Source organism: Melanotaenia boesemani, chromosome 12 (assembly GCF_017639745.1).
Source record: "Melanotaenia boesemani isolate fMelBoe1 chromosome 12, fMelBoe1.pri, whole genome shotgun sequence".
Lineage (NCBI taxonomy): Eukaryota > Metazoa > Chordata > Actinopteri > Atheriniformes > Melanotaeniidae > Melanotaenia > Melanotaenia boesemani.
The window spans coordinates 34,962,729-34,974,891 of record NC_055693.1 but is presented as its reverse complement, the minus strand read 5'-3'; the positions used below and the strand labels follow the sequence as shown (position 1 = coordinate 34,974,891).

Below are 12,163 nucleotides of genomic sequence, written 5' to 3'. Positions count from 1 at the left end.
GAACATCATCCTGGAACTACTTTTTACACCATGCTGAGCATCACCCTGGAACTACTTTTTACACCGTGCTGAACATCACCCTGGAACTACTTTTTACACCATGCTGAACATCATCCTGGAACTACTTTTTACACCATGCTGAGCATCACCCTGGAACTACTTTTTACACCGTGCTGAACATCACCCTGGAACTACTTTTTACACCATGCTGAACACCACCCTGGAACTACTTTTTACACCATGCTGAACATCATCCTGGAACTACTTTTTACACCATGCTGAGCATCACCCTGGAACTACTTTTTACACCGTGCTGAACATCACCCTGGAACTACTTTTTACACCATGCTGAACACCACCCTGGAACTACTTTTTACACCATGCTGAACACCACCCTGGAACTACTTTTTACACCATGCTGAACATCACCCTGGAACTACTTTTTCCAGACGTGTTGCTGCATCAGATTTGCTATCAGCTCATATTTTCCATCACATTGTTAAAATGTCTCCGTTTCATCATCTGAGATGTTGTTTATCTTGTACTGGTAAATAAAATATGACCTGATGATATTTATAGATAATTAAATTCTGTTTTTATTTTAATTTAAAAAAGAGACCGGACTTCTCTTGAAATGGGGTTATAGTTGTTCCATGTCAGTTTCAGAGATCAGAATCTCCCCATGACAAGCAGTCTGACCTGATTTGAAGGATTCAGATTAGAGTAGATCTGATATTTAAACAAAGACTCTGTCAGATTTAACTCCACAGTCGGGTGGGACTGAGCTGTAGCTGCTTATCTGCTGTTTGACAGGACTGAATTCTCAGGTGTAGCTTTGACCTCCTCACCGTCCACAGGGCTGATGTAATCTGGTAGATGAGCTGCTGCTGCTGCAGCCGCCGCTGCACCATTCTGCATCAGCAGATCGCCGTACGGGCTTCTCTGGCTGGCGCTGGCCATCAGGTGGTAGTACTCTGTGGGGTTGGCTCCTGGTGGTGGAGGGGGGAAGCTGAACAGGGCGCGGTCCTTCAAGTGTTCATGGGTCACTGGAGCAAGAGAGAGAGAGAAGAGCAAAAGTGGAATTCTGTCCTTAAATGTGAAGATAACCAGCTAGATGGATGCTCTTCCTTCAGTACTGACCTCAGCATAACTACACGGACATCTTTGTGTTATTTTAAGTAAAGTTAAACATCAGATTTGGACTTTGCTTTCACACACTGACATGTCCTACGACTGAATATCAAAACAAAGGCAAGACGAGAAAAGTAGGAAGGACTCAACGAGGACACGAGAGGCTTGCTGTACAGATGTGCAGATTTGAACATGCCTGCATGCCCGGGGGCGTGAGCCTTTTGATAAAAGATGTCTGATATCTTTGATGCTTGCTGGGTTAGGGAACTTTCTCCAGGGAGAAGAGGAAGCATGAAGCCTGAGCAGAGCGATGTGGAGCGGCCATGCCACAGTCCAGCTCTTCTCCTGTACAGCATTACATCTGACAGGATGAAGTCATAAACAGAGCGCTGATGCAAACCACACAAAAACACTTCTGTGGAATTTTGTGGAAACCTTAAACATGAGCAAAAGCAATATGGACATAAAAATGTGTGAACCCCTGCAGCAAGTAAAGCTGCATTTAAAATGTCAGGAACTATAAGAGTGAAGGGTGGACAGTTTTTTTTTCTAAATCTAACTGCACAGAGTTCCACTGTTCTCCCCTCCTGTCCTTCCCTCAGGGGGAGGCAGGAGGGAGGTTTATCTGTGAACTAATATGCATGTTGACAGAAACAAGGAGGACGTTTTGGGAATGATTTGGGGAGCAGAACCACAGCTACCTCCAGATCTGCCTCCTCCACACAAACAGTATGTAGATACAGAATTAACACAACAAACGTGAATCCATCAGAAAAGCTGGTTCTGTGTCTTTCTGTCTCCTGGTTGCAGCTCCCAGTACACTGCTGGACATTATGTTGTCACTGTGTGCATTAAGAACTCCTCAGTCATGACCCAGTTCTGAATTAACATTACAAGATGGACGGGTTGATGCAGAGTGAGGGACAGAAACAAGGGTCTGCTTCTCCTGCAGGACATACACACTCATTACAAGCTGCCACATGCTGCATGTTCCAGACCCAGCTGGGCGGCTCAGAAATCTTGGTTTCCAGAGATATAAAACAGACTTTTCTGTTCTTATAGCATAACTAATCCAGTCAGGGTTCAACAAGTCTTGTATGTATTCTTATTCTAATAACAGTAATTATCACTATAAACAATACATGTTTTATATTTTATTTCATGTTCTTATATTAACATTTTTTATAAATATTCTCTATATTATCAATAATAATAATGATAAATTCTTCTTAGTAATAATTTTCTATAGCGCTTAGTCCAGTTCAGGGTTGTGGGTAAGCTGGACTCTGTCCCAGTAAGTAGCAGGTGAGAGGCAGGTACACCTGGACAGGTGACCAGACCAACACAGAGAGACTCACTCACAGAATTTAGAGTGATAAGTTAACCTAACACGCATGTCTTGGAGGAACCCGGAGAGAACCGATGCATATAGGGAGAACATGCAAAGGCTGCTGTTTCACCCAGCTCCCCCAGACCTGGAGACCTTCCTGCTGTGAGGGTTAGGGTTTTTGTTAGGGTCGGTAGCTAACCACCATTATTATTATTTATTATTGTTAAGAGCATTTAGTGTTCCTGTCTTTTCTTTCTTCTGAGCTGTGCTTGCGGCGGCATGTCCCTACCAGGAGTTTAGAAACGCTCCACGGAGCTCTGCGGTTAAAAATCTCCCCTCGCTGCTGTTATCAGTGCTGCATCACTTCTGCTTGTGTGGAAAGGTGGGGAGGCATTACCTGCAGCCAGCAGCGTGTTTGTTGATGTATTTGGTTCCAGGTGGAGGCTGCTGTCGTCTCCAACCTGTTGTTTGAACAGTGTTTGTGTCTGTGCTCATTTCTACGGCATCTCCTCGAAACACTTGTACAGCACGAAGAAGCAGGCGGTCTGCGGCGCAGAGCGTGCCCAACACAGCCGCAAGAAATACCACAGTACGCCTGATGAAAGGCGTTCCAGTCACTACAGGTGTGTGTTATTATCAGTGTGGGGTGAATAATCATCAGCGTAAACTGGAGTATGACTTCTTTCAGTGAGCTGCAGCCAAGTAGAAAGTTTTGGTTTACAGAGAACTGGTCCACAAATCCTGAACCTGCTCAGCTCTTATCATCCCTTCATGTTACCTGAATAAACCTTAGTTCAGTCCTCACTTTGGGTCCATGTTATACACTGTAAGAAAAAGGAGTCATTACAGGCTTTTTTGTGTCTAACTGAACCGCAGAACATTAACAAAATCTCACACTAGCTGTTAAAAGTTCATTGTTTCCCTTTATTTCCAGGCTCTGAGGAGCTGGGCCTGTGATTCTTCTTCATCTTCATGCTCAGATGAGTTTGGAGACCTCATCCTGGCAGCTCACCTTCAGCGGGGCTCAGTCCTCGAGCAGCTGAGATCATGGACAGGGTGGGACTTCCATGAACAGAGCGCAGGTAGTGCTCCATGTGAGGGCTGACGTACGGATGTGGAGGGCTGAACGGCGACTCTGCCGTCCCGGCCGCTGCGTGGGGCGATAGTCGGATCAGAGAGATGTCTGAGATGACTGGACTGCCTGTCAGTCCTGGAGGTCTGTGAAGAGGAAGAAGAAGTGAAATGACTAAGGGAGAGGAGACAGTCTGCAGTCATTTGATTACATGTAGTGTGTCGTGTTATCACTGCTGAGTTTTTAGACAAGCCTTAACTTCTATCTTCCTCAGCGTCTGCAGCCACTTACACCCCTTTCCCTCCTCAGCCCCACAGCTAATACATAATAATCCTCTTTTGTTCACCTTCTCCTATGAAGCCCTAAAGCTGCAAACAAGTTGAGACTGATGGCTTTCAACTGAGCGGCATGCTCTTCTGTCTGTTTGGGTGGGCAAACTGCAGGGTCTCTCACTTCACCTGCATCACATGTTGCATGACAAGACACAGCCGGATGCTTCAAACCTGAAGTAGCTGCCTCCAGTTCCCCGTCAGCCTGCCGGTCAAATCAGGACGTACAATAAATTTGTCATCTTTGGCAGGTAATTGGCGGATCTGCTTGCAGGAACACAGACATGCGAGTGTTGTAATTCCTGACAGCCTCAAGGGGCTGAGCTGCAGATAAAGCGTCTTTAGCAGGGCAGCAGACTGCTTCAGCACTGATAAGCAGGGTGTCATCTCTTCAGTGTGGCCCTCAGAAAGGCACCGAAGCTGCAGAAATAAAGCCTAAAACCATTTTCACACATGCACTCTGGCCCCTCTGGAGATCTCCAAGAGAAAAGTGAGCAGCAGCACAAGAGTTCAGACTTTCCAGCTCACCGGTACAGAGATTAGCATGAAAGTGATGGCTGAGCAGAGCGTGGAGCAGAATTCATTTGCATATTATCTCCCACTTCTTTCACTCAGAAAATATCAACACGTTATGGACAATAAAACAAGTGCATTGCTCCTGTCCTGCTCTAAAAAAAACTCAATTTCCAGCAGTGAGAATGTGTTGTAGGTGCTGGTTCTCTGGTCTTTCTCATTCTGTTTTTTCCCCAATTAAATAATAACCAATAAAATTCCAAAACAGTGGTGATGCTGTGTAAAATGTAAATAGTCCTAACAGGATAGAGAAAAGTCAAGCAGTGATTTCAGCCTGATGAGGTGAGATCTTTTGGTCCAGTTTCTGCAGCAGGGCGACATTCCCCTCCAGCCTTCGGAGTTTCCCTGCTCAGTGTCTCTTTCAGCGTCTCGGTGAGGACGCCAGCCTACAGCTGGCCCAACCTCGCCCAACCCCTCTCTTCATTTCCAGTAAGCGCCTGCAGACTGCTGGTCTTGTCTGAGGGCCAACTTTCTGCCGTCAGGCCCACTCTCCCCCTACAAACAACCATAAAGACCCCTCTGTTCAGGGCGAGGAGGGAGATGTGAGAAGAAACAGACACTGCATACACAAAAACACACTTTTCTCCGAGCTGCGCACACACTGGTCAGATTAGAGCTTCACCACTAACCAGGCTGTTTGCATCTTCAGCTAAACCATCAAACTATAATCTAACCTTCGTCCTTACAACATTATATTTACTGTATTCTGATGACATTTTTTTGTGTTTTCACTTTAAAGTGAGAACATGTCAGGTGTCATTTAGAACAACATCATCATGAGCATCAGCAACAGACAAGCTGAACCTGGACCCAGAGCGGATGTGGAAGCATTACCACGCTGGAACCGCGAGGACAGGAATCCAGTCCTGCACGCGCTCCTACATACAGGACTTCCTGATGGGTCTGGATCTTTGGGGAGGTTTTTACTTTCTGTGCCAGTACAGTTTGTCATATAACTTAACACATCAAAACATTTTCTAAATCAGAACCAAACTTCTCAAGATTCCACCTCAGCAGAACCTTTGAGTAGATTAAATAAATGAAGGAAAAGCTGAAGCAGCTCTGATTTAATAGGAATAAATGATTAATCCAATAAACTGAAAGATAAGCTGCACTTAGATTCATCTGGTCTAATAGAGTTTAATTAAAATAGTGTGTGGACAAAGCTGGTTCCATGTTTCTCTGCTTCCCAAACATCCACCAAAGTTTCATAAATCTGCAGCTCTGGTGTCTCTGAGTCATCCAGAGGCATCTTAAAAAGGTGAACTAAGAGCTGTTTTTATTATTTCAAAGTGGCCACAACATCAAGATAAAAATGTCCTCAAACTTCTCTTTTAAAACTTTTTCTGCAAATTAATTTAATTTCATTAAATAAAGGTCTGCTTCCCTGTGCAACATTTTATTTTCCAAATTTAACACCAGCATTGCTCCAGTTTTCTGGCTGATAGCGAAGCAGCAGCAAATCACTCAAACTATCATCAGAGTTCATGAAACTGGCTCCATGTTTCTCCTGCAAACGATCATCCTGGTGTGCAGGTATCATCCCGAAGCCTCGTAACCACGATTTAAAGTCTGCCTTCCACACAAACATGATGCCTTCCTTTAGTCCAGATGAGACGGAGGGGCAGAGGCTGACATGTCTTCATCCAGGTAATCACTGTTTGCCTCCATGTTCTCTGTTGTTCCATTGTTCAGACTCTGCTGTGAGAAAAAGTGATTTGGGCATGGTGCAGCTTGTCCAACACGAGTAAGCCTGTGAGTCAGTGCATACCTCGGCACATGAACATCACGCCGCTGCTGGGGCGGATTTCAGCACATCCCATGGCACCTGAACATCACACCATCAGTGCTCCAAACCAACATTGTGAGACTGGGACAAACTTCTAGATTTCCCCCCTGAGCCAATCCTCCCATAGTAAACAGAAGCAGCAGTGGAAAACAATGAAGCTGTTCTAGAAAATGTGAATGAATTCCATCCACCCATTTTCTGCCGCTTATCCGGAGTCGGGTCGCAGGGGCAGCTGCCTAAGCAGGGAAACCCAGACTTCCAGACGAGGCGTTCCCAGGCCAGCTGAGAGAGAGTGAATGAATTGTTTCTGTAATTTAATGTTTACGATTTGCTGTGAAACTTTAACTTGGTTTTGTTTCCAGAGAGTAAAGAGTTCAAATATAATGAAGCCCTCAGAAACAATCTGTCGGGTGCACAGGGTCCACTCTGAGGATGATGATATCTGACACCTGTCTGAGGAAACTAACTGGACATTCCACTTACTTTTCCTTACAGAAACTGTGCTGCATCCATGATCCCTCAACCAATCAGACTGAGCCACAACTTGTGGACCAATCAAGAGCTTGTGGCTTGTTGGCAACAAAAAAGAAGTGCCGTCCCTATCGTGCAAATTTTAGTGTTTAGAATAAACTAAATAAAATAATAATCTCCAGGGCTTCCAGAGAATGGTCTGAAGAAGAGAAAACATCCAGAGCAGCAGTTGTCTGGACCAGGATGCAGCAGAAGACACACCGGGTGCCTCCTGCCAGCTAAGAACAGGAAACTGAGGCTACAATTCACACACACTCACCAACACTGGACAACAGAAGATGGAGAAACATTGCTGGTCTGATGAGTCTCCATTTCAGCTCCACATTCAGATGCTAGGCTCAGAATTTGCTGGAAACATCATGAAAACATGGATCCATCCTGCCTTGGATCAACGCTTCAGGCTGCTGCTGGTGTAATGGTGGGGGGAGATTTTCTTGGTCCACTTTGGGCCCCTTAGTACCAACGTGGCCTGGTTTAACCAGCACAGCCTACCTGAGTATTGTTGCTGACCATGTCCATCCCTTTATGACCACAGTGGAGCATCTTCTGATGCTACTTCCAGCAGGATAATGCACCATGTCACAAAGCTCAGATCATCTCCACCTGCTTTCTAGAACATGACGATGAGTTCACTGGACTCCAACGTCCTCCACAGCCACCAGATCTCAGTCCAGTAGAGCAGCTTTGGGATGTGGTGGAACCGGAGATTCTCATCATGGATGCAGCCGACAAACCTGCAGCAACTGTGTGATGCTGTCATGTTAATATGGAGAAAACCTCTGAGGAAGGTTTCCTCCACCTGCTTCATCTATCACACCGGGAATAAAGAGGTCCGACCCGGTACTAGAAGGCGGTCCTGATGAAGAGGACGACCCGGTACTAGAAGGTGGTCCTGATGAAGAGGATGGTGAATGTTATTTTTTCTAGCAAAAATGTCTGACAGAATTTTGTAATTTTAGTAGATTCTTGTCAGTTATTTGGTCCTAAGATGAATCAGAAACAAGCAATGCAAACATCTGTGGTATGTTTTTATGAATGATGGTAAATCTCAGCTGAGTGCTTTAATTAAGCCTCTTATTCCATTGTGGATTGAGTTTGGCCTCTGAGCAGGTAAATCTGTCAGACCTGATGTCATCCATCTTGGTAACTACAGGTGTTCATCAGCCAAACTCCAACCATGAGTTTCCTTTTCTTCAACCTGACCAGAAAGTTAGTATCAGCCTCAGCAGCATGCTCCCCACTGGCTCCGGATGGGATGAATTATGATGCCAAACCATTCTTCTGTACTCCCGGACAGCCGAGGAGATCAAGATAAATCACTTGCTAACCCACAGGGGACGTTCTGGGATGTTTCTGCGGCCTCCATCAGGATGTTGAGGATCTGAAGCCATCATGTTACTGTACTCCCTGAGAAGCAGGGGCTGTGTACAGAGAGGGGCCCAGCAGAGGACGGGATAATACGCCTAAATGTGGTGGGATTATACAGGAGGTAATTATCCATTATCCTGCTATGCTGCTGTCACATTCCATTTAGTCTGTCCTGAGTGGAGGAAAATTAAGTTGAGACCATGCAATAAAGCATGACAATTTCAGGCTATTGATTTGCTGCATGCCAGCTTTTGATTGATGGCTCCAGTGTTTAGTCTTTTCAGGAGCACATTCCTTGCTGTAACTCAGGGGAGCATCCAAATTTAGGCATTAGCCATGACGACAAGCAGGAGCTGGAGCCAACAGGAATCAACGCACAGATAACAACATGTCTGTCAAAGCAACAAGCAGCAGACACAAAGATCAGGCTCCAGGACTCCTCCGCCGCCCTCCTCATGTTAAACAAAACAATGGAGAAAAAACCAACAACTCTGATCTGTAAACTGTATTTAATCAACACATTCCACGCTGAGAGCCTTGAACATGCTAATTGTCTGGTGAGCTGGACCACATCTGTTTGTGTACAGGGGCGGTGAAAGCCGCAGCTCCGCCACACAAAAACCTTGAGCATATTTCAGCTTTTCAGTACTACAATTTGCCCTCCGACTGCTTCCCAAAAAGCATAAATATGGGCAGTGGAATGAGCGGGGGATCTGTTTTTCTCATCCACTGTGTTGTCATTGAGGTTCTGGGAATGGATGGCTGGATTTTGGATGCTAATTACCGCTCAAACATGCTAGCACACTGGCTGGCTCTTTGTGGGTTTGCACAGGAGATGTCTGACACCACAAAATGCAGCAAACAGCTCAGAGGTTCAGCTTCTGCTCTGAGACCAGGTTACACTGTCATCCCACAGCAGGATCTTCCTTATATGCCCTAGAGGAAGTTAGGAAATGGTGCACTTCTTAAAAATATGTCAAAGTAAGTCATATATTTTGATTTCCTGCAGGACGACGCAGGACGCAGGGTGATGCGGGGTGATGCAGTACAACGCAGGACAACACAGGACGACGCAGGACGACGCAGGACGCAGAGCGATGCGGGACGAAGCAGGATGATGCGGGGTGATGCAGGACGATGCAGGACAACGCAGGACGATGCGGGACAACGCAGGACGATGTAGGACGATGCAGGGCAATGCAGGACGACGCAGGACGATGTAGGGCGATGCAGGATGATGCGGGACGATGCGGGGTGATGCAGTACAACGCAGGACAACACAGGACGACGCAGGACGCAGAGCGATGCGGGACGAAGCAGGATGATGCGGGGTGATGCAGGACGATGCAGGACAACGCAGGACGATGCGGGACGACGCAGGACGATGTAGGGCGATGCAGGATGATGCAGGATGATGCGGGGTGATGCGGGACGATGCAGGACAATGGAGGACGATGCAGGACAATGCGGGACGATGCGGGACGATGCAGTACAACGCAGGACAACACAGGAAGACGCAGGACGCAGAGCGATGCGGGACGAAGCAGGATGATGCGGGGCGATGCAGGACGATGCAGGACAACGCAGGACGATGTAGGACGATGCAGGGCAATGCAGGACGACGCAGGACGATGTAGGGCGATGCAGGATGATGCAGGATGATGCAGGATGATGCGGGGTGATGCGGGACGATGCAGGACGACGGAGGACGATGCAGGACGATGCTGAACAATGCAGGGCGATGTAGGACGATGCAGGATGACACAGGACAACACAGGACGATTTAGGGCGATGCAGGACAACGCAGAACGTTGTAGGGAGATGCGGGACGATGTAGGACAATGTAGGACGATGCAGGGCGATGCAGGGCGATGTAGGGCGATGCAGGACAATGTAGTGCGATGCAGGACGATGCAGGACAACGGAGGATGATGCAGAACGATGCGGGACAATGCAGGACGATGTAGGACGATGCAGGATGACACAGGACAACACAGGACGATGTAGGACGATGCAGGACAACGCAGACCGACGCATGACGATGCAGGACGATGTAGGGCGATGCAGGACAATGCAGGGCGAAGCGGGACAACGCAGGACGATGTAGGACGTTGCAGGGCAATGCAGAACGACGCAGGACAATGTAGGGCGATGCCGGACGACGCAGGATGATCCAGGACGATGTAGGGCGATGCAGGACAATGTAGGGCGATGCAGGACGACGCAGGACGATGTAGGGCGATGCAGGACGATGTCGGGCGATGCAGGACGTCGCAGGACGATGCAGGATGTCGCAGGACGATGCAGGACGACACAATTTATCCAAACCATTATTTTCCTTCAAAAACAACTGAATTTGAAAGTGAATTTCTGTTCTGAGCAGCTTTATTCTTCATTCCACTCTAAACCTCTTAGAGAAGCTTTCTGTCATTTCTTCTAGTAGTCTTCAGGAATAGATCTCCAGGATCCTTGAAGGTCTTACCAGGAAAAGATCTCCAGGATCCTTGAAGGTCTTTCCAGGAATAGTTCTCCAGGATCATTGAAAGACTTTCCAAAGCTCTTCTCTGGGTGTTTCTGCCTTTTGTTCTGTCCTCTGTCCATAAGATCCCACACTGCTGGAATAATGCTGAAGTCGAGGTTCTGGGGAGGATCCGTCCCTCCATCAGACATGTTTCCACTGATCTTCAGTCCAGTTCTTGTGTCATGTGACCTACCTCAGCTTTTCCCCTTTCTTAAGAATGGCTTCTTGGATCAGCTGAAGGTTCATGTGCTGTAGAAAGTTTTTAGTCCTGACTCTTCTTCTTTTGTCCTCCACGTGTCCAGTTCTGCCTCCATGCTGAGATAAGCCAGGTTTCCAGCTAACAGCTGTTTGGGAATCACCTTGTTCCTGCTGAAATCCTGTTTTCTGTCTATCAGACTGTCGGATCTTTGCTGGTTTTCACACATAAAACTAGAGAAATGGGAACAAGTTATGTGTCTTTGTGACAAAGAGCCTAAAGAGCCAATTTAAACTGATTCTTTGCTAAGTTGTCTTTTAATGTGGAGCCTTGATTCTTCCTGAGAGGTCATAGTTAAGTTTGGGTACCAGAACTGGGCTGAAAATGAGGGAAAAAGCTGGAGAAGTATGAATCAAGACTAGGGGTGTGCAATATCGTCTCGTCCACGGTAACACCGGTGGTTTTTTTGACACCGGTATAAAATTTAATATTGCGATATCATATGGTGACGTCATTTGCGCGCCCTTCAACTCCTGCCGCAGGAAGGCGGCGCACTAGGTCAAAGTAAGAGTCAAAGTAAACATGGCTGAGCAAAGCAAGGATGTGGCATTACCACCTGACTTAATTCCAAAAAAGGGAGCCACCTCTGTCATCTGGAATTATTTTGGCTTCAGAAAAGACGACATGGATCAGACCACTATCCTTTGCAAGACATGCAAGCATGTTGTGTCAGGAAAGGAGGGAAAACACGACGAATTTGTTCAGTCATCTAAAGCACAAACATCCTGTGCGCTATGAAGAGTGCATGCAGATGCGGGAAACTTCAGGAGTTGCGGGGACGGCAAGTAAAAATCCACCAAAAGTAGTTCAGCATGGAATTGTCAATGCCTTATTTAGCTGTACGCCTTACGCCAGTCAAAGCCAGCGGTGGAAAGACATAACTGACGCGGTTACTTACTGTGTGGCTAAAGACATGATGCCGATACAAACGGTGGTTTGAATAATTTAATTTATATTTTCTTTTGTTAACTAAATTTCCAAACCTAATGTAGGAGCATATTGTTTTTATTTTGGTTGCACAATATTTCTTTGTATTTATTGTGTTTTGGAGCTACATATTTATGTGGTTAAAAGCCGTTGAAAACAATAAAAATGGGAAAAATCGTTACATATCGTTATCAAGGTATTTTTGAAAAATTATCGTGATATAATTTTTTAGCAATATCGCCCACCCCTAATCAAGACCACTTTAAAAGATTAAAACAAAGAGATGAGGATGGGATCAGAACATGTGTAAGACTGAGATATTTAGTTTGTTAGACC

General features: G+C 46.3%; 1 protein-coding gene across 3 annotated transcripts in view; it reads right to left on the bottom strand.

The window, feature by feature from the left end:
* gli2a (GLI family zinc finger 2a) overlaps positions 1 to 12,163 on the bottom strand; it is a 100,864-nt gene that overhangs the window by 28,556 nt on the left and 60,145 nt on the right. Inside the window, exons 4-5 of one of the 3 annotated variants that reach the window (XM_042000767.1) lie at positions 3,474 to 3,679; positions 849 to 1,046 (exon numbers count right to left, since the gene is read on the bottom strand). In XM_042000767.1, the coding sequence (XP_041856701.1) occupies positions 849 to 1,046; positions 3,474 to 3,679 (404 nt within the window). Of the gene's footprint in view, positions 1 to 848; positions 1,047 to 2,750; positions 3,680 to 12,163 lie in introns of those variants that run through there. The other 2 variants (XM_042000768.1, XM_042000769.1) reach the window with 2 other exon arrangements.